The sequence below is a fragment of the Vanellus vanellus genome (assembly GCF_965231255.1).
Source record: "Vanellus vanellus genome assembly, chromosome: 10".
NCBI classification, from domain to species: Eukaryota; Metazoa; Chordata; class Aves; order Charadriiformes; family Charadriidae; genus Vanellus; species Vanellus vanellus.
In genome coordinates this window covers 22,825,343-22,849,661 of record NC_138915.1, presented here as the reverse complement: position 1 = coordinate 22,849,661, position 24,319 = coordinate 22,825,343, and the positions used below count along the sequence as shown (strand labels likewise).

At 50.0% G+C, this 24,319-nt stretch overlaps 1 protein-coding gene across 2 annotated transcripts in view; it reads right to left on the bottom strand.

The window, feature by feature from the left end:
• MBNL3 (muscleblind like splicing regulator 3) overlaps nt 1-24,319 on the bottom strand; it is a 61,020-nt gene that overhangs the window by 3,726 nt on the left and 32,975 nt on the right. The window contains exons 3-7 of one of the 2 annotated variants that reach the window (XM_082488262.1): nt 18,531-18,731; nt 16,828-17,064; nt 8,564-8,714; nt 4,068-4,162; nt 2,461-2,534 (exon numbers count right to left, since the gene is read on the bottom strand). In XM_082488262.1, coding sequence (XP_082344388.1) covers nt 2,478-2,534; nt 4,068-4,162; nt 8,564-8,714; nt 16,828-17,064; nt 18,531-18,731 — 741 coding nt within the window. In that variant the 3' untranslated portion in view covers nt 2,461-2,477. The remainder of the gene's footprint in view (nt 1-2,460; nt 2,535-4,067; nt 4,163-8,563; nt 8,715-16,827; nt 17,065-18,530; nt 18,732-24,319) is intronic. The other variant, XR_014269544.1, reaches the window with a different exon arrangement.

The following is a 24,319-nucleotide window of genomic DNA, read 5'->3' as shown; positions in this document are numbered from 1 at the left end:
CTTCGCACACGCTGACAAGACAATTAGCGAAAGAGGGAGGTGGGCGAATAATTTTTGAGACAGGACGGTAGGTAGAGAGTGACCAGGGAGAGGGCCAAAGAAGTCCCCGACCCCTGTTAGCTCCCGTTTCCTTCAGAGAGAGCCACAGATGGTCACATCAAAAACTGATGCTAAGGAGCCACGAGCCAAAGGAGAATCGGGCCCCGAGACAAAACACAGACGCGCAAACCCTGTGCTCGGAGGACCCTCTTCGGGGAGCAAATCGCCTCGATTGGGATGGACCCATGAGGATCCTCCCCTGAAGGACCCCAGCCTTTTGTCTCCGGCAGAGCTGGGCCAGCCGGCCTGGACACGAGGACCTCGTCAACCATGGAGGGAAAGAAAACCATCTGCTAGAGCAGCAAGGGTTTCAATTACCCAGTTCCCACTCCGGGCAGCTTTGGGAATCGCCGCTCCACACTGCACAGTGCCAACCAAGGACCTTCACGGTGCCAACCAAGGACTTTCACAGTGCCAACCAAGGACCTTCACGGTGCCAACCAAGGACTTTCACAGTGCCAACCAAGGACCTTCACGGTGCCAACCAAGGACCTTCTCTGGCAAAACACTTGAGCACACGCACAACTCCATGTGCTCGGGTGGTAGCACGAAACGAAATGTTCTCGAGAGATTTGCTCGCCTTTATGCACGGACACAGGAGGTAACAACCCAGGAAAAGGATCAAAACGTGCACACTGCCACATGGAAATGGTCGCTGGTGGGTCTGTGAGCACTGGGGACGCCAGGGGACATTGCCCTTTTCTACCAGCCTCCAAATGTGGTTTAAGTCCTGCATCTGCGAGGTGTTAAGAAGACAAGTGGCAGAGCAGTGGCTCATGAACATGCTCACACTGCCCTCACGAAGCCTCTGACCCAGACCCCCTCCATGCCTGATCCCCAGCAAATCCCATCAAATTCAATATGATGACCCTATTTCGTTCAAGCAAAGGTTTTTCACGGTCCTTAACAGCACGGCCGATGCTTTATTCGGACAGACTGCGCCGTGCTCCCTACTCGCTAAAGAAATATACCCCACGGAAGTTCCTCGCCTAGTCTGAAATCACTAACTATTGACAGTGCGAGTTTAGGGACACAACATAAGAGTGAAAAGAATTCAGGAAGAAAAGGGTTTCCCAAAATAAATGCTGAAAACAATCTCAAAGAGTTCAATCTCGAAGAGTTCAAGAACGAGGCTCTTCCCATGCAAATAATTTCCTTATCGGGGGCAACAGACTGTTTTGCATGTGTTATGGCAACGGGTTAACATGTCAGGTGTCACGTCTGTCTGTTGTTTGGGAGAGCAGTAAGCTGGGTAACACGCAACACTTTCACTAAAGGGGATGGCTCAGCATTCCCCCCTGGACTAAGAGGGGTCCACGGCCACAGTTGGTGGGCCATTTATGCGTACAGTAGTTAATTCAGGTCAGCAGAGATGAGGGCCACCACCAATATGAGTAACTTCTGTTGAGAGTTTTCCTCGCCAAATTGAAATAGCTGCCTGTAATACGTGACCTAAGGAAGAAACGGGCTGCGTATCCGTGTACGCTAAATGGCCTGCGTTGGGAAAATCCGGTGACCTCTTCTTGAGTTGGCTGAACTGCTCTTTACTCTCTTGGGGTAAAAAAGTAGAGTGATGAACTGAAACCCTCAAGGGATTTTCTCTCGTGAACATCAGCTAACGCTCACAAGTAGAAGCAGTGGAAAAATGACACTGCTGCTACGGCTGTGAAATAATACTCTAAATCCAAGAAAAGGACAAACTCCTCCCTCGTTCCCACTCAGAGAAACCCAGGAGCCCAGGGAAGCCCAGGATCTGCAGGGAAGGTGAAGGATATATGTTGCTTGTGGCTTTCATCCAGGTCTTAAAACACGTACGAGGACCTCTGAAGAATCCCGCCGTGAGCCAGGCCCCCGCTGCGGCTGATCTCTGCTCAGAGCGAGCCTGCCTTGCAGAGGCACAGCAGCTGAGGGTGACCCAATCCTGCTCACCCCGGGAAAGGAAATATGCCACCAACAGCAACAGAGGAGCGAGTTACACCTTTTCAGCTGACTCGTTGTACCAAGAGCAGTCTTTGCCATCAATAGCGCAAATCCCTGAGGCGCCTGCGGGCAGCCGGGAGCCGCGCAGAGCAAGAGGAACAGTAAACACAGCCGTCGGACTCGGGGGGATGCAAGAAGGGAGGCTGCAAACACCGTAAACCAGATTTTTTTAGACGCAAGGCAACACTGCTTGTTGTAAGCCGTAGGGGCCGGCCTGTATCTGCGCTGCAGCTGCGGAATTGCCCTTGAGTTGGCAGAGCGTGAAGCCACCGGCGTCCCGCCGGCTCCGTCCCCCTGCCCGAGCCGGCCCCCCTTTTGGGGGATGCAGTGCCCTTGTACCGAGCAATCCACCGTAAAGAGAAATACCGAAAAGGAACTTACTGTTCTATCGGGAACTTCTACATCTGTGAAACAAACATGCTGCTACTCAGTTCATCTACTGATAACTGGGATATCTACAGCAAAAAAAAACAAAGAACACAACACATTAAAACATTGTCTTGAGATTGAGCCGCTCATTCTGTCTTCAGTTTCAGGTTAGTAAGTACATCAGTGTCTTATAAAATGGGAACAATTCCCAAGATGTCTTTGTTTTGCCACACATTAAGTATACAGAGTAGCCGCATCACTACTGATGCCTCGTGGAGTACGGACTGGGATTGTAACCCCGTAGACTACGAGAAAGACAAAAATACCCTGAAAACTATCTGGCTGAACCAGGACTCATACAGCCACAGTAGCAACGCTGCACAGGAATTTCTCGCTTGCTTCTCCTGACCGATACGAGGATGAGTTAAGACCTGCTCTGCCTGAAAATAACAACGAAGCACAGAAAAAGACTAGCAATCCCTACTGCGAGCAGCAAAACACTGCCTAGGACTTATGCAGGCAAAACTTCTACTCAAAGCCTCGTGACCTCGCGCTAGTGAAAGCCTAGAGGAAACCCCCTGAGATCTTACTGACGTTCGGCATGGCCAACAGCCTCCTACAGAGCAAAGTGACACCCCCTTTTCTTTGCAATAGCTCTAAACCTGAGAGCGTGACAAATAAAAATGCTAAAATTAGTACTGGGGAAGGGGGGGGGGGGGGGGGAGATGGGGAGGGGATAAAAAAAAAAAAAAGTGTTTGAAACGTCTCTGGTCTAACTGGGAAAAGTTGTGGCACACCGAATTGTCAGGAAGCATCACTAGGACAGGTTGTGCGTCTACAGTTCAGGACTGGTGCGGAAGCGGCCATCGCAACTCAGTATCTTCAGAGGAAAGTTTGGGAGAGAATTATGGCTCGGCAGACATGCATGAAATCCTGTACACTTATGGCAGTGCTGCAACGGCACGTACTGCACATCCAGAGTCACTTCTGTAGGGATGGGTGACGTTCCTGGTGTAAATAAGCTTCAGATTTCATAGCCTCGCCCCCGATCTTTTGGGTTGGTTTTTTTTTTTGTTGTTGTTTTTTTTTTTTTTTGGGGGGTGGTGGTGGTGTTTTTAGAGTCCAATCTTGCGGTGGGGGGGAAGCCGCTTTTGTGTTTTCACTTCCACTTTCCAGCCAGGAGAGGACATGCCAAAATACCACGGGGAAGGATGCTCGGGGTGGTATTTCTGCTTGAGACTGAAAGCAGAAGTGCTGCAGGTCTCGCCAGCATGGTGGGGAGTTTTACAGCCTGGTTTTTAAGGACCCGCGGGGGAAAACGGGAGACCGGTGGTGATGGTGGTGGTGTTTTTGGAGAAGCGCTTGCACCCCTGCCAATCGCCCATCCCTACGCTCCGGCCGGGCTCGCCACCCATCCCTCACCGATCCCCGGACACACACACACGCACACAACACACACACACACACACCACACACACACGCGCACACGCTGCCTCTGCGTGCCCGAGCCTGCGCCGAGCCGAGCGGGTCGGGAAGGAGCTCGGCCCCGCGCAGGATCCGGCCCTCGCCCGGTCCTCGAGATCTGAACACGTGAAAGAAAGCCATTGAAAGGGCCAAACCTGATTGGCGGTAGCTGTTGCAGCGAAGGGGACGCTGGTGGCAGGAGTTGTTGCTGCAGACACAGTGGTGGGCGTAGCACCGTGCATCATGGGCACTTTCGGAAGGGAACCATGGAAGCGACATACGGGAGGGTGGAGCGTATATATATATATTTTTTTTTTTTTGGTTTTTTTTTTTTTTTAATGTAACCATGGCAACATGTGGTGGATTTGGGGGCGTGGCAGGAATCACAGCAACAAGCCATGTGACATCGTCATGAAGGACACATCGGGGCGCAGCATGCAATCACAGTGCAAAGCAAGACAGCGTTGGGAAAAAAAATAAACAAGAGAGAAGGGGAAAAGCCAATTACAATTATAATTAAGGAAAAAACCAAAACATTCTCAACACTTAGTACATTTATAAGCAGAACAATGATGTATTAGACTCCGAGGGCCAAATTTCCGAAGGGGGGAGAGGGCGGGTGTGCTAGCAAAAGCCCACGTCAGCTCGCACCCGTGGGGAGTTAGACACAGCCAGTGCACGTTCCTTTGGGTGGGGACATTTTGGCAAGCGCACCCTCCCACCCACCTGGGAAAGCTTGTCCCCTTCCCTCCCCACCCCGTCCCCGCCAGCAACCAGAGGTACATGATGCACTTTGCAGCGGCTGCCGCAGCCCTTTCACCGGGTTTTCTTGCCTCTCTCTAGCGGGGACGACGTTTCGGCACGGGACAGAGCCGGAGGGGCGGCAAACGAGCGGCTGGCAGCCCGAGCTCTCTCCGTACAAATTCAGTGTGCTTCCTTTCCACCCTAATTCTGGAGGATTTGGCAAAACTCCCCTCGTGCGGGGTTGGGGGAAAGGGGATGGAGAGGGGAGGGGGCCGAGAGGGGAAAAATACACGAATGCACCTCAACGGCTACAATTTGCAGAAAGAGCATCCTAAAGGACAACACAGCAGCAGGGAGCTCGGCAGCCTCCTGAAGCTGCGCATCCCGCAGAGCGTGGTGCTGCAGGGGATGCTCCGGGGGCATGCCCCAAACCCGGGGAAGGTTTGCGGGGCTGGGGAGCCCATGGGAAGGCCCGGCTGTCCCCGCAAACGCGTGGCGGGGAAGCAGACTTGCCTTCCCCCCCGTCCCAGCGGACACCGCCGGCCCCATGCATGCCCGCGGGCCGGGCACGCTCCGGCCATGGGACGCTGGAGCACATGGGTTGGGGTTTCCTACAGGCAGAGAGGTGTGTTTGAAAGGCTCAGCTCCCCGTCATGCAAGCGGCGTGTCCTCCCTACGCTATGGGGACGGGGAGGTTCCAGAGCAGAGTGCTTCGCCATTCCCGCCACAAGCCCTGCGCCCGCCCCGGGGGCTCCCGCTCCCTCCGCTCTCCCTCTGGCTGAAGCCGGCGCACAGCTGGATGCTGGTCACCTTGTATGACCTTGGTTGGAGGATGAAAGCTCGGCTTTCACCCGTCCTGCTGTGCCCGGCAGCTGCAGACAGAGGGGAAGGTCCCTCAAAGACCTGCACAGGTTCCCAGTAAGACCCAGATGCTGAGCCTGAACATACTGGATGCCTGCAGCAGCGACGAGCGTGTTCTCAGCCCTACCGCTTCACTGCGTCCCACGTGCACCAGCAGCGGTACCTCCCTACGGTCCCTTGTACCTGCACGGCTGACACTTCTCTAACGAGATGACTCTTCAGCCCGTCCACGGTCTAAGCCCTGCTCCTCCCGCTGTACAAGCAGCGCCCTGCTCCGGCAGAGGGGCTGACCCTAGATGTGTTCCTCCTTAGCGCCTTTATTGAACCAGCCTCCTAAAATGTCCTCAGAAGGACAACCGAAAATCCAAACTCTAATCCACCTGATGCCTGATACAAAAAAAAAAGAAACCGACAGGATCCTCCCATTGCTATTTCCTTTTGTTGGATGACTTAAATGGGTTGTAAAGACATTTAAGTGACAAATTTTTGTCTCTGCAGCGGAACTAAATAGGGGTGGGAACACTTCACCTTGGATTCTCTTATTAGTCACACGAAACACTGCACTGCACAGAAATTAAAAGGGATACAACCATTTAAGCCTCAAAGAAGACAGAGGATAGACAGTCACACCACTCAGCCACCCAGGTTCTCACTGATGCATACTAAACTTGCTGTCTCTTTCAGATTAGGAAAAGTTGAGAAGTTTGTGTAGAAAAACCTACCAACGCTTGCAGTGGGTGTCATGCACAGAACTGACCCTGCACACCATGCATTGAAGCGTGGAAAGATGAACAAAAGGGATATTTCATTAGTGAAGCTTCAGTGTTAGAAATCACTTTAACTAAAAAGCAGGTATTCTCTTTGCAGCATTCAGTATTTAAGCACATGCAAACAGATTCTGCATATTGGTACGTAAATAGTTTAAACTCAGTTTTAAGAGATCATAGCAAACCAAATTAATTCTTGAATTCTTGGGTAGTAGAGAATGTACTTCTTCTCCCACCCTGGTATTGAATTATATGATCTATCCTAGAAATCTGGGTTGTTTGGGGTTTTTGTTTGGTATCGGGTATGTTGACTTCTTTCTGATCGTGTCAACAGAAAACAAATTGCCCTTAGAGGAACATCATGCTCATGTTAAAACTGACTTTCCAAAAGCAATTCACTCCTGCAAGCTGGGACCGGGATTCAAAGTCTCTAGGTTAAGTTGAAAGAGGCAGTTTTCTTCTGGACTTGAAACGATCGTTGTGATGACGCCATTTTCAGTAGACACCCCGACCTTCCTCCCCCTTCATGGCAACCCATGATGCTGATCTCTCAATAACCGAAGAGGAGAAACTAAGAAAAGCAACAGCTCGCTTGCCCTCCCCACGGCGTGAGCTGCTACGTGCCGCCTCTCTGCTTCGCCTTCCCGAGCGCTGCAAAGGCTGAGACCAGACCCGCAGTCTGATGCATAAGGGAAAAGGGGGATACGTAACGTAAATTCATCAGAGATCCGTCCTCTGACTGGAAATTTGCTGCTCTGCCCAGCATTAATGTCTTCAGACGAGAGCAGGTGCCAGCAAACAGACCTGTTACGCATCAGCCCCGCGCGTAATTTCATTGCCATGAGCCAGGGCACAACAGCACACCGGGAGTGCCGGGTGAAAAGCTAATTTACGGCGCTCGCATCAGAAATGCGTGTCCTTATGTCAACTTTGGCAACGGCGACCTCAAGGAAGAGGAGCGCATAGCCAGCGGGGGGGACTTGGCATTCTCAGAGGTGTCAGTGTTTCCTGGAGAAGTATTTCATTTGGCTCCTAACAGAGTTTCGGGAAGGTCAGCTCAGCCCGTCCCCTCCAAGAGCGCTTTGCTGAGCAAATGCCTCCCTCAGTCTCTCCGTACAATACTCCACTTCCCTGGAAGAACATCTCGGCAGCTGCTGGGTTCTGAGTGTCCCCAAGTGCTCTCATAAGAGGAAGGTCACAGGAGCACAGGGTTCAGGTCCCAGCTCTCTGGACCCACCTGAGACAGTTTGGTCTCAGCCTCTAAAGCTCTTCCCCTGACCCCAAGGAATGGCAAGGCCAAGGCGCAGGTCCACGGTGGTCACCTCGAGGGGCCAGCCCAGAGAAACACTTTGTATATATTTGTAAATATCGTCTGGCAAGCGAACACAGCATTAAATATTAAAAACACCAGGCCTTTGTTTTCTTACGATGCTCTGCAATGATAATAATTATACTAAAAAACAAGCTATCAGCTCTGGAATATTCCTAATTCAGCCACTTATAACAGTTACTACTCTAAGCAGGTTTGGTTTTTCATCTGGCTGCAGTGAATAGAGGTTAATTGGCCAGTCAGCAGTCGCATCTGCCACGTCAGTATTTCAAGTCCTATACGAATTACCGAACTGCATCTTTCAATTTTACTCTGAGACCTTAAAAGCTGGGAGTTAAATTGCTTTTAAAAAAGCTTAGGCTATCGCACCGGTCAAAAGACAAGCAAAAGGGAAATATATGCCTTTAAAGAGGATTATGTAATTTGTATTTACTAAAGAGGAACCGTCCCCTCTATAAACATCGTGGCTGTTGGGATACGTAGGTCACTGAGACAGGAGCTCAGAAAGACACCTGCAGCTTCAAGTCAGCAGGCGGATCTACACAGAGGTCCACAAGACATTTTAACATGAGTCCGTAAGAGTGCTACGCAAGAGTCAAAGAATTAATTTGGGATTGACTACTTGAACCGTAAAGAGGAGAAACAGGAAGTATGAATTCAAGAAACATGCAGACCTTTCTCTTAGTTCGACCACTTAAAAAAAAAAAAAATAACCCCCAAAGCAAAGAAAAAAGGCTAAGAAGGGATCTTTACAAGTGAAAAGCTCTGAATTGTAGTAGACGAAGAATAAAATGAGTCAAACAATATACGTTAACTTTTCATCCATTTTTAACACGAAACCACGCACTAATACTCTTTTACTAGGGACTATTACAAATCTGCTCATTAGCTCAACGCCTAGGTCATAAAAAGACAACTATGCTGCTGGGGAAAGCAAGGAGACGCTTACCTGTAGGGATGAACGTAGGCTGTTGCAACTGCATGTTGGCTAGAGCCTGTTGGTAGTGGAAAACGCTTGGGTTAAAGACTGTGGTGGCACCATTGTTTTTTTCAAGTGCTGGCCTCTTTGGTAAAGGTTGAAGTGCACCAGGCGGCAGGGCCTGTGGATAAGGGAGGCATTAAAGACAAGTGGAGTAAAAAAAAGGGGGGCCCAGATGTAGATCAAGCATGCAATAAATAATAGGGGGTCTTGGCGGCAAGTCACCTGCAACTGCGTCAGCTTAGGGAGGCAGGGAAGAGAAGGGCGGCCAAATCACGGTAGGAGTAGTAGGTGAAACAGTTAGTAACGTACCAGGAGGAGGGGCAGAGTCGAGGCGGAGGGATGCTAAGGGAGCTTTTCAGCAGGGCTGACTTGGGCACGCAGGGAAAAAAAAAAAAAAAAGCCCGAGGAGGAGGAGGAGGAGGAGGAGGAAGGGGAGAGGTGATCACCTGGACAGGGTACTACGAAGAGCAGTTGCAGGCAACAAGCGTTTAGAAAAAAAAAAACAAACAAACAAACCAGCTAAGAGAAACAGAGTAGATGACTATTAAAAACCAAGAAGATTAGCGTAAGCAACAAATGCCATGGAAAAAAAAAATAAGGGACACTTAGGCCTGTCTCAACACCTCCCTACACGTACGCGTGCAAGTGTGCACACTTGTGTGCAGCCAACCCATGTGTCCAGGTGGTAAAGCCGTCGCTGTTGCCAATCACACCCATAACGTGACATTCATATTAAAACTCATTTCCACTCGTTAATAGCGAGGCTGAGCGACGCGGTCAAGAACAGGCCTGATTCTCCACCGCTCGCACCGGTGGCACAGCTCACCACCAGCCGACCTGGACCCGCTGCCAATTTCGAGGAGGTGGCCTCGCACCGTTAAATACTGCTCGCTCCGTATTAACAGTGGAAAAAGCCGTCGACAAATCTGGTGTTCGAACAAGATTTGGGTGGGCCTTGCTATCAGGCAAATCCTCTCTTTTTGTTCTATCACACCACCGGGCTTCTTCCACCCCGTCAAACCTGTTTCATGATCAGACTTGGTAAAAAGCATTAACCCAACTCAGGGACTTTTCTCGGTGAGTTACTCATCATTCACCCGAGCGTGTCTCAACAGCAAAGTAGTATGTCAGGTTCTTAGGAGACAGGAATGTTTCTAATGATTTACAGCTTTTCATTGTACCCGAGCAAAATCCACATTTTTTTTTTTCTCCACGTTGTGATGGAAAAGGGTCCTTTCTAATTATGCCCCGCAGTCCTTTTTGCACGTAACACTCCCATTGACGTCAATGAGACTTACGCACGTGGAAGTCATGCAGAATCAGGTCATTTCTGCCTAGCTGTGTTAGTCTATGTCGTGTAGCAAAGCAATAGCTGAAAAATAGGGTTATCACTTCTATTTTTTTGTTTTTAATAGGTGACAGTGAAGGGTAGGTAATGGAGGAGGTTTAGCTAATGAAGGGTTAAGGCTACAAACACACAGTACTTGGAAGAAAGGACACAAGCGGAGATTTGAAAGCGTTATGAAGATCAACACACAACAGAACATAAGTGAAAGCTTGCAACAGTTTGCCACCATCTAGAAACAGGTTTCACTTTAAATTTAATTCGCTATAGGAGACTGCTCATCTGAGAAATGTTAAGCAAGATACTTCCAGGCAAAACATTACTCCATCCTATCTCTATTCGCATGGTGGTTTTAATATTTAAAAAAAAAAAGAAAATTAGAAGAAATTGCATCTGCAAAACTGCCCTCAGACATGCACACATCCTCTGCTAATGCTAGCAGGCATCCAGTGCCAGCATTAGGACTTCATCTTTCCACACTTCTTCTTGCTAGTACCAAAAGACAGCAGTCAAACACGGGACAGCGTTCTCAGACACAGACACCAAAACCTTTTGCTTAAGGTCCGTATTTTGGGACAAGATCTTCTAGGTACAGATCTAAGAGTTTCCATTTCTAGGGAAGCCTTCGTTGATATCTACGTTAAATCTGACCATATCTACATCTCGCCTATTTAATGATCGCTCCATGAACGTTCCTTCAGGCACGGGACAGATTTGCAGCTTGTAGAGACTGGAGTAGCTCCGCTTACATCAGAGGTGTTCCACAGATTTACAGTGACTGAGGAACTTGCTGCTTAAATTCATGCTCCTTACTGTGCATGATTGCAAAACATTCTTTTTCAGACGCTTCCAAAATCTGCCTCAGAAAAAAAAATAATTACTAATTATAGCAAAGCAACTCTGCCAGGCACATAATGGACTTTTGACTCCTTGCTTCTCGGCCAAAGGCTGTCACCACCCCAAAATGCCCATTATCCCATAATGGCAGTGCCAAAAGCAGAACAGCTGAAGGCTTTGAGACCTCGCCGTGATGTCCTGGCTCTTTACAGGACAATTCCTGAGCCCAGCGCTGCAGTCAGAGGGAGCACACAAACACCCACGGGCCATAGGGATGTTAAGGCACAACGGTCTTCCCCATCATCTCTCCACCATCATCTTTCCTCCTAGCCTGCTAAAGCCGCTTGGGAGCAAGGGAGAGAAAGGAGCTATGGCAGTCCCTGAACAGCAGCTGGGCAGAGAAACTCAAATAAATACAACATTTCCAGAGTCTTCTAACGAAACAAGCACACTTCTGTGGGCACAGGAGCCAGGAGCCCATCGCCATCTGCTTCTGGTTTGACCCAGCCTTGTGGGTCACGTCTCCCACCCCAGCAGCTGGGGGAGCATCCAATACAGGAGCACGTCCTAAAGATGTGCTCCTCCTGTTGCCAACCTGTCTAATTTCAGATATCAAGGTCCCGGAGGGCCCAGGGAGACAGAAGGATGTGGCTTCACCACTTCTTCAGCCCTCGTGTTGAGGTAACGGCCTCAAGTCCGGGGCACGCTCACTGAAAGGTCTATCTACAAATGCCTGGGAGAGGTGTCTAAAATTGCACATGATGAAGTTGGGCCAATACAGCTCCTGCGCAGGGATCTGGGATGGACACTGGAGCAAAGAAGTCTGTCTCTTTGGAAACAGGCCAGCATTCCTGTAATGGTCTCAGGACCTGCAGGAATTGTAATTGCTCATGGGGAGACATTTCTGTCACGGGTTTGAAGGAACGCCCCAAGCGTGTCCTGCAGCACCTACAAAACGCAACAGGAGACTCCTCACCACGTTGTGACCTTACTGAATTCTGTGGCAAGTACCTCCCTGCTGCAGGACAGGAGCTAGACTAAATCCTTGTAGCAAAGAACTTACTTGCTGAGTTTACCTCATCCTGCGGCTTGTCATTTCCCTCTGGACAAGCTCTGACCATCACAGGCCTAGCAGTGACCTCGCACAGTAACCTTTTCTGACTTTCCAAGAACTTTTTTCCAGTACCTAAAGGGGGCCTACGGGAGAGCTGGGGAGCGACTTTTTCCAAGGGCATGGAGTGATAGGATGAGGGGCAGTGGCTTCAAACTGGAAGAGGGGAGATTTAGATGAGATATTAGGAAGAAATTGTTGACTGTGGGGGCAGTGAGCCCCTGGCGCAGGGTGCCCCGAGGAGCTGTGGCTGCCCCATCCCTGGAGGTGTTCAAGGCCGGGTTGGACGGGGCTTGGGGCAACCTGGGCTGGGGGGAGGTGGCCCTGCCCGGGGCAGGGGGTCGGACTGGGTGGTCTTTAAGGTCCCTTCCAACCTAAACCGTTCTATGATTCTATGATTCTTTTTTGCCCATGTGTGCGCATATGTGTATGCGACCTATGCACTGCTGAAAGGGTTAATTTGCTTCAGCATCCGTGTGACAGCCTGCACTGATCCCACTGAAGAATTCCCACTACAAAAATGCCAGACACTCTCCCATTTTGGGGCTGGGAAAGCCACATTCCTGCTGGAATCAGGCAGGAACCAAGCAGCTGAACAAAGAGGTTTGTGCCACTTCTCCGCATGGCATGGAGAGCAATCTTTCAGCATGACTGACAGATAAAAACACTCTGCACGCCAAAGTCAAAATTTCCCACGTGCTGGTTAACAACCCTCCCTTTTAATTTTTTTTTTTTTTTTTTTTTTTTGCAAGACGAGGACTGGATTAAATCTTTGCAACTAACAATTTAATTGCACCTCAAAGTTCCCCTCAGATCGCTATCTCCTGGGAGAGGATCACACTTTCACCCCCTCCGCACTCAGCAAAGCGGGGCCGGGTCTGCATCTGGCTCTCTGCTTCAGTCCGAGGCACTACAAAACACAAAACTATCTGAGAGAGGGCAGAGGTGGCGCCCGTTCCCTGGTGAGCAGCAGAAGCGATCTCAGCAGCTTCCTCTGAAGATTATACACGCTCTTATCGCCACTGTGAAGCCTCCTCTGGTGCAGCCTTCCCAAAGGGTTCAGAGGAGGTGACACATTCCAACAACGCGGTTTGCAAATCTTCAGATGTTTCAGAGCAGGAAGACTATTAAAAGTAACTTATCTGATAGGGTTTTGTTAAGCAGCGGAGGTCAGGAGGGTAGGGGAGTTACAGGGCTTTCCCATCCTCTGCCAGACCGTGGCTCCTTGGAGAGGAGGCTCTTGGAGAGGGTGGTGAGGCACCACACAGGTCACTGCCGGCACCTGGGAGTGAGGGGCTGTCACGTTGTCTACAGCGTAATTCCACAACTGCTGGCGAAAGCTGGTCCCTAGCAAGGTTTCCTGCTGCTGCTGTCTAATACCCTGATAAGGAAGCCTCTTGACTACTTAAAAAACCCCAAAACAAGTTTTCAGAGACGAAGGCGAGCAGATCAGCCTCTGCGCCCCAGCTCTGGGAATGGGGAGCAACACCGGCTTGAAGGCTTCAGGGCTGCCCTGTGTCCACTCTTCCCTTTCCCCCCTATAGCTGGGCGGCAGGCGCCATCTTTTGTAGGATCTATTGGATCCCTCATTATTTGGGTTGAATGGGAAAGAGTTGTCTTCTGTGGAGCCAGGACGGACAGCAGACTGGGAGGATGGCTATTGCCTCGCTATAGACCCATAGAATCGTCTAGGTTGGAAGGGACCTTTAAGATCAACGAGTCCAACCACCAACCTAACATTGCCAAACCCACCACCAACCCATGTCCCTACAAGTGCCACGAAGATAGATAAAACACATTTGAGACTCAGAAAATCATCAAAGGTGGCTTACATGAACACGGTTTGCAGACAGAAGCCTGGGGAGCAGATCCTGCGCCTGCAGCAAAAGGCACCCACAGCGAGGTCCCTTTGGTGACACTGCAATATTGGGGGAGGAACCAGAGCCAGAACCAGCTGTAGTCACCTCCCCACCTTACTGAACATGCCACCAAAGTCCCGCACTGAACCCGGCACAGATCTCTGTGGGTGCTGTTAGCTCTCTCCCTCTGCTTCTCCTAATGCCAGGAACCACCAGGACTGCAGAGGTCCCACATTTGCGCTGTGCCTGTTGCACAGAACACCGTTTTGCAGGGCGGTACCAGCAGGACCCTGCCAGGCAAGGCTGTGCTCTTGGGCGTACCACCAAAAGTTGCTGGATCTGTCCCGCGCCACCCGGTCTTCTGGCACATCCAACACACCGCAGACCTAATGAGTTCAATTCTCACCGCAACATCGGGTCTCACAACTCCAAAGCTTCTGCTGTTTGGAAAAACACCTCAAAACTCAGCGCTGTCTCCCCCTCCCCCCCCCCCCCCCCAAGGTTGTCCGCTGCCTCCAAAACGCAACTGGGCTTCAGGAGGCAAAGCGCGGATGGTTAATGGATGGTGTACAGGGAGCAGGATTGGCATGTCTGAGCGGACACTGCAACATTTCTGGCCGGGATGGGCAGTCTCCCCAGGCACTAACACCACAGACCAAGCGCGGAAGGCTTTCATGCAGACTACGATGGTTACGTGCAAAGCCAGAAGGTGAAAGGTCCAAGTACCAGGTCAAAGGTTGCCTCCAGCGGTCGCTTCAGTGATCTGACAGCTGGCTGAGTCTTAATTAGCAGGCAGCGAGCACATGATGGCAATGGGCCGGGGAGGGGGGCCAAGCACAGTAACAAAAACAGCAAGCAGAGGTGTGTCAAGAGAGAGCGACATTTTGGGGAGGCGGAGAGAAAAAAAAAAAAAATAAAAAAAGAATGCATTATACAATATATTAAAAAGACGAGGCATGCACAACGCGGGGTGGCTGAGTAACTACCTGGCCTAGCGGCTAGTCAGCTATTTCGCCCCAGTAAATTTTAAAAGTAAAGGAACATCATCACGGGACACGTGCGGTGGAGCATCCCCACTGCGGCTGGCGAGGAGCCCCCGGGGTGGACTTGCACTGGGCTTCAGCCCTCGGTCTGCAGCTCCACACCACACGGAGGGCAGCGGGAGCGCTCGTGACAAGGGAGGGACCACCGGTAGAGAAGGGAAGTTCAAGCACGTGCTTCAGTGCCATCCTGAACTGGGGACTGAGCCTGGCCCAGTTCGTCTGACTTCGCTGCACAGACTTCAGCCAAGTGCATAAAGCCACTCCTTGTGCATGTGACCCCCAAGACCGGGTCCCTCAGACCTATCTTCTGAATTTAGGTTTGAAGTCATTCCAAATCTATTTTAGAAGGCACACCCAATTTGGCTGGTGTATGTTGTTTTGATCCAAGAAAACTGGGCACCGTTCTTCCCTTTATTAAAGTCTTATTCCTCAACAGGTACAGTAAATGCACCAAACCTTGAAAAGTCAATGAATAATGTAATCTGTTTTGGTAGCAGGGGTGATGCAACAAGCCATCAATAAATATTTTAAAGGTTCTAGTTAACGGCATACAAATAAGGTTAATTACATTTTTAAGAGAAGCCAGCAGCATGAATAAAACACGCACTGGCTTTGGTTAAGTAGCATTGTCCTAGTTAATTAGTGAAAAAGTAAAGATTCAATTGTTAAAAAACACAAGTGTGTCATTTCAGAAGGTTCTTTTTCAACAGTCCTGGGATCTTCTTTCAACAATAACAAAAATAGTACAAAATCTAATAAACAAACTCTGCAGGACAAATACATACTGCAGTATAAACTGGTTCTTCAAATTACATTCCAGGTAATATTGATGCTACAAGGAGGGCAGTTGTTTAATTTCTAGAATCTTCTTGGTTGCGCATTACGTTTCACTGTGAATGAAAAGCAACCTCTTTTACTGTCTTTAAAATAAAAAGGTATTTAGAAAAATTTTAGCAGCCTTACTTCTAAAACAAAACGGAGGCAAGAACCTTTTTCATATTAGTTATTAAAAAAAAAATTAAAAAAAAAAAATCACAGAAGAGATGAGGTTGGAGGGGACCTCTGAAGATCATCTAGGCCAACACCCTGCTCAAAGCAGGGTCAACCAGAGCAGCTCGCTCAGGACTGCGTCCCAGTTCTGAGTATCTCCGAGGACTGAGCAACCTGTTGCAGTGTTAGGTCACCCACATGCTAAAGCAGTTTTTTCTTATGTTTAAATGGAATTTCCTGAATTTTGATTTGTGCCCACTGCCTCTTGTCCTTTCACTGGGCACCACAGAGACGAGTCTGCCTCCGTCGCCTTCACTTCCCCCATCAGGAATTTATACACATGGGTAAGAACCCCCTGGGCCTCTTCTTCCCTCCCCAGGCTGAACGTCGCAGCTCTCTCACCTCCAGAATAAATAGATGCCATTAAACCAAACGCAACAGAACGGCAAACATTTACTCCGGCTAGGAATTTGATCTGGTAAGTCTTCCTTGACTCGTTTTTTAGAATTGTGGGGATCAGAAGTCACAATTCAAACTAAAATGCAGGTGGCACCTTCTCTACCAAGTCCACAGTATCCAACAGGTCAGGAAGTCACCCTCGGTTTGAGCCCTGTCATCTCACTAAGCCTTGGCAAAGGGATCAGGCACAAGTTTGCCCAGCTCGAACAATCGCTATTTGGTCTGCTTTTAAGTCAATGGAAATTTTGCTACCGACTTCAACAGGCCAGGATCTCCCTGCAAAGGACGTATTATGGGATGGGCAGTCTTTGCGTACTGCGGAAGCTAAAATGACATGTCACGTCATGATGTCACGTCAGAAAAATCACAGGGTTTGCCACCGTGTCCCCCGTAACTGGCGAGAAGTGCTGCGCCACTCCAGGCTTCATGCTATGGTGAGCACATAGAAAGGATGAAGAGATACTGCACATGCTCTCAGCTCTTTAGTCAGCCATTTACAAAGCGCTCTACTTTTCCACAAATGACACATATGACACGAATGAAACCTCTCAGCAATGGAAATACAGCTTGAGAAGAGCTCTACTTACCATCGCAGCTGCAGCTGTCTGGTTCACCTGGTGTTGAGCTGCCTTGATTTTGGCTTGCAGGTGTGCAGGGGGATGAAAGTACTTGCATTTCTCCCTAGAGCATCGACCTTTGATGTAATCCATGCAAACTGTAACAGTATTTTCATTTGTGTCTATCATTGCAATATCTATAGGGTGAGCATAGCGGCAATCATTCTCACCACGTGTGCAATTTCCACGCTGAAACTCTCGACAAACCTTAAAAGAAAGTCACATTGTTGAGCAGGACATCAAGTTACTCTTCAGTCAGTATTTTCAACACATAGTATCAGTTCAGTTGGCCACATTAAACTACGCGTGTACGCTAAATCCACGCTCATATACCAACACATATACCAACAGTCACAGGCGCAACTGGTGCTACGCACAGCTGGTGAGGGGTACGAAAAAACCCGCAACAGTACCAAGGCCAATTATCAAATTCAAGTGAAGTACAGAATTTGTGCAGAACGGAAAGCGACCCTGGGTAGTCAGTACCGTTTCTCCAAAACTTACGGAGTTCAGAATTCCTCTCCTGCCTCTAAAGCTTAAATGTTAATAACTGCCATTTGTGTCTCAGTTGGATTATGTATTCGTTATTGGGCATGCTCTCAGGTAGGACATTTAATTCAAATGTTGCATGGGGCTGTTATTTGCAACAAGTACCTTTTCTTAACTATGAGGAGCCCTTTCACATAAACAGTCTCACTGCCCTTCACAATAAAACTCTGACCCTGGGTTTACTGACAGCGCGTTGGATCACACTGCAATGTGTTCGTAGGGTGTTACCAAAATCGCTAGCTTTACGAAGATTTTGCAGATCCTCCTAAGTTATGAGCGCTGAAGCAGAGAAAAAGGTTTCACAAAAGGGATCTGTAAGATCTCCTTGTCTGAGGAACTAAAAGAAATTGTTGAGGATTATAGCTGGTGGTATAGATCACGTACCAGTGCACTATCAGGCTGAGCGTGGGGAAAGGGGAGACATCATGTGAGAAAAGAAGGAATCAGCAGGGCAATCTAAAGTACATAACACGAAACAGTGTGTTTTGAAATTACAGCCTTCTCCACTACCTTCCTGTGTTATAATTTACACCTGCAGGGGCCTCTGAATTCAGGTTCTCAGCCTTTATCTCCTGCAAAGCTTCTGCTTAGGGTTGGAAAGACAATTACAACTCCCCGAACACTGAGCCCCAGCATGCCCAGCCAGCTGGGGGGGAGCGGGGTGGTGGTGTAGGAGATGCCTTTCCCATGCCCATAAACAGCATTTCCAACAGCGTATTGCTCGAAGCTTTCTGCAAAAGCTCAATAAGCTGATCTTGAGACAAGCAAAGCGTCTATTACTTCCAAAACATTTCCCACTCAACTCAGCGAAAGGGCAGACCATCTAATCGCATTTTTTTTTTTTTTTAAGTGTGGCAGATCACACACAGGAAACAACAACCCCAGCCCTGCTCTAATGCCCGCTGAAATCAGAAGAGTTCTCCCAAATTTCCAGTGACTTCCAAGGATCTGGCAGCGGAGCCCACACGAGAATCTGCCCGAGCAGAGAGCGGCAGACTGCGTGAGGAAAGCTGCAAGTTAAACTCTGCGCTATGCTGCGCCGGGTCATTCTAGCAGCGAGCAAGAACGGGGACCACACGCCCTGTTCATTTCCATCAGCAGTATCGTATCAGATGTCCAAATACCTCCAGTTTATCCGTACGCATCAGTTTCTGCCCAGCAGAGCCTCCTGGTACTGTAACAGTAGGATTTCCGGAAACCAGGACAGGAGTATTTGGTAAAAGCTCTGCAGGAACCAAGCCCATCCCAGGAGACACGTGACTCAGGTAGGGACTAAAAGCCATCGTGGGGCTCGTTGCAAGCGATGGAGTCACAGGAAACGTTGTCTGCGTATGGAAAGAGGAAAAACAAAATATTAGTTAAAAAAGCTCTGTCTTGGATTACCCCTCAAAGCCTTGCAGCGCTTCAATCCTCTTACACAATTTGATTAGCGACATCAAAATGCCGTGCTCTCCAATCTGTTCATTTATCGCCATTTACTTGCGACCCGCTCGTTTCTCCTGACTCACGGCTTTGTGACTCACCCTGAGCACAAGGCATCTTTATTTGTCAGATCAAAGCATATTGATGATCTTTATAGTTTAATGACACAATTAAGGATTTCACGCCAGCAATTAGGGCAGGCCCAAATTAAACAGACTTCTCATTCCCAAATAAGTGTCTTAGCTTCTGTATGTCTGTACAGAGCCCCCAGGGCAAACTGCAGCTCCAGGTAACCCCGTTAGCTGCACGGTTGAATTCACTACCAGCCTGCACCGGGCTCAGCGTTACCACGGCTGGTCTGGCCTCAGGTAGGCAAACGGGACCATTTAGAGTCAGGCGAGGCATCTCTGCGACGGCACGCTTGGAGGTCTACTGTTCTGCACGTCTGGGGTTTGTTTCAGACGTCAACAGCCTCCGAGCAAAAGCCATTTTGCAGGAGCATCCTGAGCCTACGCTCCATGTGAATGGCAGCAAGAGGACAGCAAAGCCACTAGTGTCACAACGTGCTAGACGGAATCACGGAGTTTTCAGAGTTGGAAGGGACCTCTAGAGATCATCTAGTCCCACTCCCCTGCCAAAGCAGGATTGCCCAGAGCACATCACTCAGGACTGCATCCAGGCGGGTCTTGAACATCTCCAGGGAAGGGGACTCCACCCCCTCCCTGGGCAGCCTGGGCCAGTGCTCTGTCACCTGAACCGTAAAGAAGTGTTTCCGTGGATTTGAACGGAACTTCCTGTGTACTAACTTGTGCCCATTGCCCCTCGTCCTGTCACTGGGAACCATTGACAAGAGCCTGGCTCCATCCTCCTTCAACCCACCCTTTAGATACTTGTACGCCATAATAAGGTCTCCCCTCAGCCTTCTCTTCTCCAGGCTAAAGAGTCCCAGCGCTCTCAGCCTTTCCTCATAAGGGAGATGCTCCAATCCCTTCATCATCTTAGTTGCCCTTCGCTGGACTCGCTCCAGCAGTTCCCTGTCCCTCTTGAACTGGGGAGCCCAAAACTGGACCCAGCATTCCAGTTGTGGCCTCACCAGTGCAGAGTAGAGGAGGAGAATGACCTCCCTCGACCTACTGGCCACACTCTTCCCTATGCAGCCCAGGATTCCATTGGCCTTTTTGGCGACAAGGGCACATTGCTGGGCCGTGGATAATTTACTGTCTACCACAACCCCCAGATCCTTCTCCTCAGAAATACTTCCCAGCAGGTCCGCCCCTAACCTATACTGGTGCCTAGCATTCTTCCTCCCCAGGTGCAGGACCTTGCACTTGGGGAGGAAGACCTCATGGCTTTGGCAAGAGTGGGTGGGTCATGGGCTTGGACAAGCCCTGCACAGAGCATACCAGGTGAGATGGCTCAGGTGGGCTAGCACGAGGTCCAGGACCCCAGCTGGGCTGTGAGGAGCGACGTCCCCATGAGGAGACACAACAACGAGCCATGAAGACCTTGACCGCTTCTGACCCCTAAACGGCATTGGGCAGGCCCTGCAAGCGCAGCAGAGCTTCAGCGCCAGTGGCCAGAGCAGCTCCCCAGCACGAACTGGGAAAGGAGCCGCCGTTCTGCCAAGCAGGCGAGATCACACCAAGCTCCTATGCAGGTGCTCGGTTTCCAGTCTGTGAACAGCCCCTACGGCCAGGGAGCTTGTGAGACCTTAAAGCACCAGATCTGAGGTGCGTTTGGGAATGAAACCAATTCCAGCTGATGGAAACCCCCACCCTGCCCACCCCACAGAGTCGACCAGCCCCAGGACAAGCAGCCCGTGACTCAAAACCCTTTATATCTTCCCCTTCTGTCACCTGCTCCACTGTCAACTCCATGTTACGGTTAAAGCCGTTCAACTTTGCGGGTGTACGTGATGCTGCCCTTGGTAGCTAAAGCCTCTACTCGGCAATAAATGCAACTGTGCATACAAAATGGCCTGGGGTGGGGTTTTATTTGGCCACACACATCATCCCCTATCCCCCTTGCTTTTATTTTTGTACTTCTAGTCTTGTGGGTTTCTAAAAGAAACCACATATGGACAGCGTGTTTCTCGACGGCATCTTCATCCCAATACTTTTATACGCTAGGAAACACTTTGCTGTTTGCAATCTGGAAGAATCCAGCCCACAGCAGCACCAGCCAAGCTGTCCTAACCTATCCTTAGCTTAAGGATGCCCCCTTCCTAAGGTCACGGTGACAGCGCACAGCTCCTGAGCTCATGGGAAAGGGGATGACAGGTCACTTCCAGCATCCGTCCCACTTTCTCCTCCACGATGAGGAGACACGGCCTCCGGAATCAGCGCTGCTGGGTGCTTTAAGCGTAGCAGAACCAAATAATCCTCTCTCTGGGATGGATTTCTGATTTTCCTTCTTTTGAGCCTAAGTCAAGCCCCGCTTCAGCTGATGGGAGACTTTAACCATTAAACCCAGAGATCCTCCAGTCCACAGCCCTTTATTAAATCATTTTCTTCTCTCTTTCAATTCTCCATGGCTCCCAGACATTTTACACCTTTTGCTGCTGGAAAAAGCTCTTTAAGGATCTTCAGACACTGTGACTCCCTGAACACTGTGACTCCCTGAACACTGTAGCGAGAAGGCAGCATCCATTAGGCTGTTTTCTTTTGTGCAAGCACCAGTAATTACAGCGGCATCTGCTGAACTTCTGTCACCGTTTGCACTGTAAATGCTATTTTAAGGAGTTTGTCCAGCCTGGCCAGTCTGCACAGGGTTGTGCTGGGGCCCAACACATCTTGTCAGCACTTGTTTTGTGTACCCATTTTGTGTACCCAAACCTTGCAGCGCATGTGGCTTGTACAAATGTGGGAGCAAATCTACCCCTATGGGTTTCCAGCACCCAACACATCTTGGAGATCCCGACAGAGAAGATGTGGCACAGACATTGCTCTAAAACTTCAGAGATCCTCGAAGTCAGGCTGCCCCTGCCTGGGCTCCGGCACAACCAGAAGCCACCGCCAAGACTGAGCTGGTTTCTGAGACAGGGGGGTGATCTTCCTCCCACTGCTCAAGTGGAGGATGCCAGGGAGGAAGGCTGGGGGCTTGCAATGCCTCGCGCTGACCCAATTCACCAGAAACCGGTTGGAAGGGGTGTGAAACATTGGCAAAGAGATGATATACCAGACCCTGCACCAAAGCCACTACAAAGTGGGAGGCAAGTCCCCCAAAACGCAGTCCCTATCTCTTAAGGGTGTTCCCCAAAACACAGTCCCCATCTCCAAGGCTGTTCCCTCAAGAGCAGCCCCTCTCCTCACTGGGAGCAACTGGCAAGGGCCGAGGGACCTGAACCCAAGCTGAGGTGAGTGGAGAAAAGATGTCAGTGAAGAGCAACGGAGGAGTACAACCTCCTCCTGCTCCCGGGACCTGCAGAGGGGTGCACAAAGGAGCAGGATGGGTTTTTCTTTAAGACTGCTGCTGGTTTTTCACCCGTTTCCATGCCCTGACATCTCCTGCCACGTTCCTAAGGTTTCTCAACCACTTCTTCTGCCCGCCTGAACCGTGCGCCTGGTGCTGCTGACGGCAAGGGACAACTCTGCTCCACAGCCTGCCCGTGGGCAGGGGACCGACACTCGGTGGCCACATGGGGGTCTTCAGCGGAGGCACAGCCAGAGACCTTGCTCACCGTGTTACACCCAGAAGCACTGGGGTTTGTAAGTCTGGAGCGCGCGATGCGCGCCGAAAACTGCTCCTTTGTAAGCTGGCATCAGGGAGCTCTGTATTTATTGTGGCTGATGAGGGGAAAAGATGGGCTGCGCTCATTGCCAGCCCCGACTGCCTGTCTTGGATTGGGAAATCCAGTCTGGCTCACGCATCAGTACCAGTAATAAAGATGCTGCCAGCCAAATCTCTCCTCCCTTTACGTCTGTGCAGGTCCCTCGTGCCAGGCCTGTCCTGAGGGATTTTGAGCGCGTTTCCTCCTTGCAGCCAGAACCTGACTGTAATTTCTACTCCAAACGGCACTGCTCTCCTCACCACGCGTCCCATCCACCTCTCGTGACTGCATCCCACCAGGGCACCCGACACATCAATGATATCACTGTACGCTGAAACATAAAGCCTCAATTTCGTTGCTGGTGTGCTCTAGGGCAAAACAGAGGGATCGGAAGTATCCCCACTTACCCCCTGCTGCCCCCCTTAAAGCTCTTGCAAATTCAGGAAATACAGGGGCAGGTTTCCTTGCAAACTGCCTTTTATTAACCACAGCACGTGCAGACACTACCAGTAACTCCTGAGCAGAGGGGAACAGGTTACAGGGCAGTGCCAGAGGGGTCCAGACTGGTAACAGCTCACAAGACTGGTTTACTATTAAAATGCTTATAAGAATAAAATTTAAAAAAAAAAAAAAAAAAAAAAAAGAGGCTGAAATAGCTGTTGAGAGAACCCATCTCGGGGGGAGGCTGCCAAGGACTGAGCTCCTCACAGACCCCAAGCACGGGAGCCACTGGGTTGAAGGCATAAGCAGAGAGAAGGGACAGTCCCAGGGAGGGGCATCTGTCACCACCGGTGGTGACAGAACCTGGAACAGCTGATTTTGTTAACAAACTAGAAGTTGCATTCGATTTGCCTAGCAGAAATCGTACCAAAGCTAGAGAAGAAAACACAGAGTGGGTGTGAAGAGGAAGGCAGAGGAGCGGCTGGTGTTTTGTCAAACACAAGCGCTGTCTCAGCCGAGAAGTGTTGATTCTGAGTTACCTCAGACCCTAAAAAGGGAAAGCCTGAAAATGAGAGACCCAGTATAAATACAGAGGCGTTGACGGCCTGAAGGAGGGGAGACAGGTCCCTGCTAAGCAGCTACGCAAGGAAAGCACACAAAAACCCGCAACAGCTTTTATTATAATCTGGTGATAGACACATAGAAGATAAAGATCTCCTACTGACAAGACTGAAGACCCTGATATTGAAAACATAATTGATGCTGTTCAGAAAAAGCAAAAACCTGTGTTCCCCTCCAAAGCAACTGCACGGGGCTGGCTGTACAGCCACCCCTCTAACGAGAAGGCTGAGCATGCGGGAGTGAACCCGACCGGCCGAAGCATCCAGCTACCTACCACCACAGATGCTCATTTCCCCAGTCTGACCACAAAGACACACTCATAATTCAAAGGATATCTCATTTGTGGGCTGTTGTTGTGTAAAAGTCGGGTGTTAATGCCCCACAGCATTCGGCAGACACCAGCTCCTGGGTGGACCGTTCCTAATGTGTCTTTGACTAGAGGCCGAGATATAGATCGGGTTTTTGCTGAATGGAACGAACGCATGCCCAAAATACCTATCGAAATATGCTCCAGCGCTCATTCCAAGCATCACTGGCCAAGTGAGTTGGTCACCCCGTGCTTTAACCTCTCCATCAGCACCAAGGGGCGGCAGCAGCAGGGTCCCGCTGCCGCAGGAGGGGACGCAGGGCTGGGGCAAAGCCTGGGCTGCCTTTAGAAGC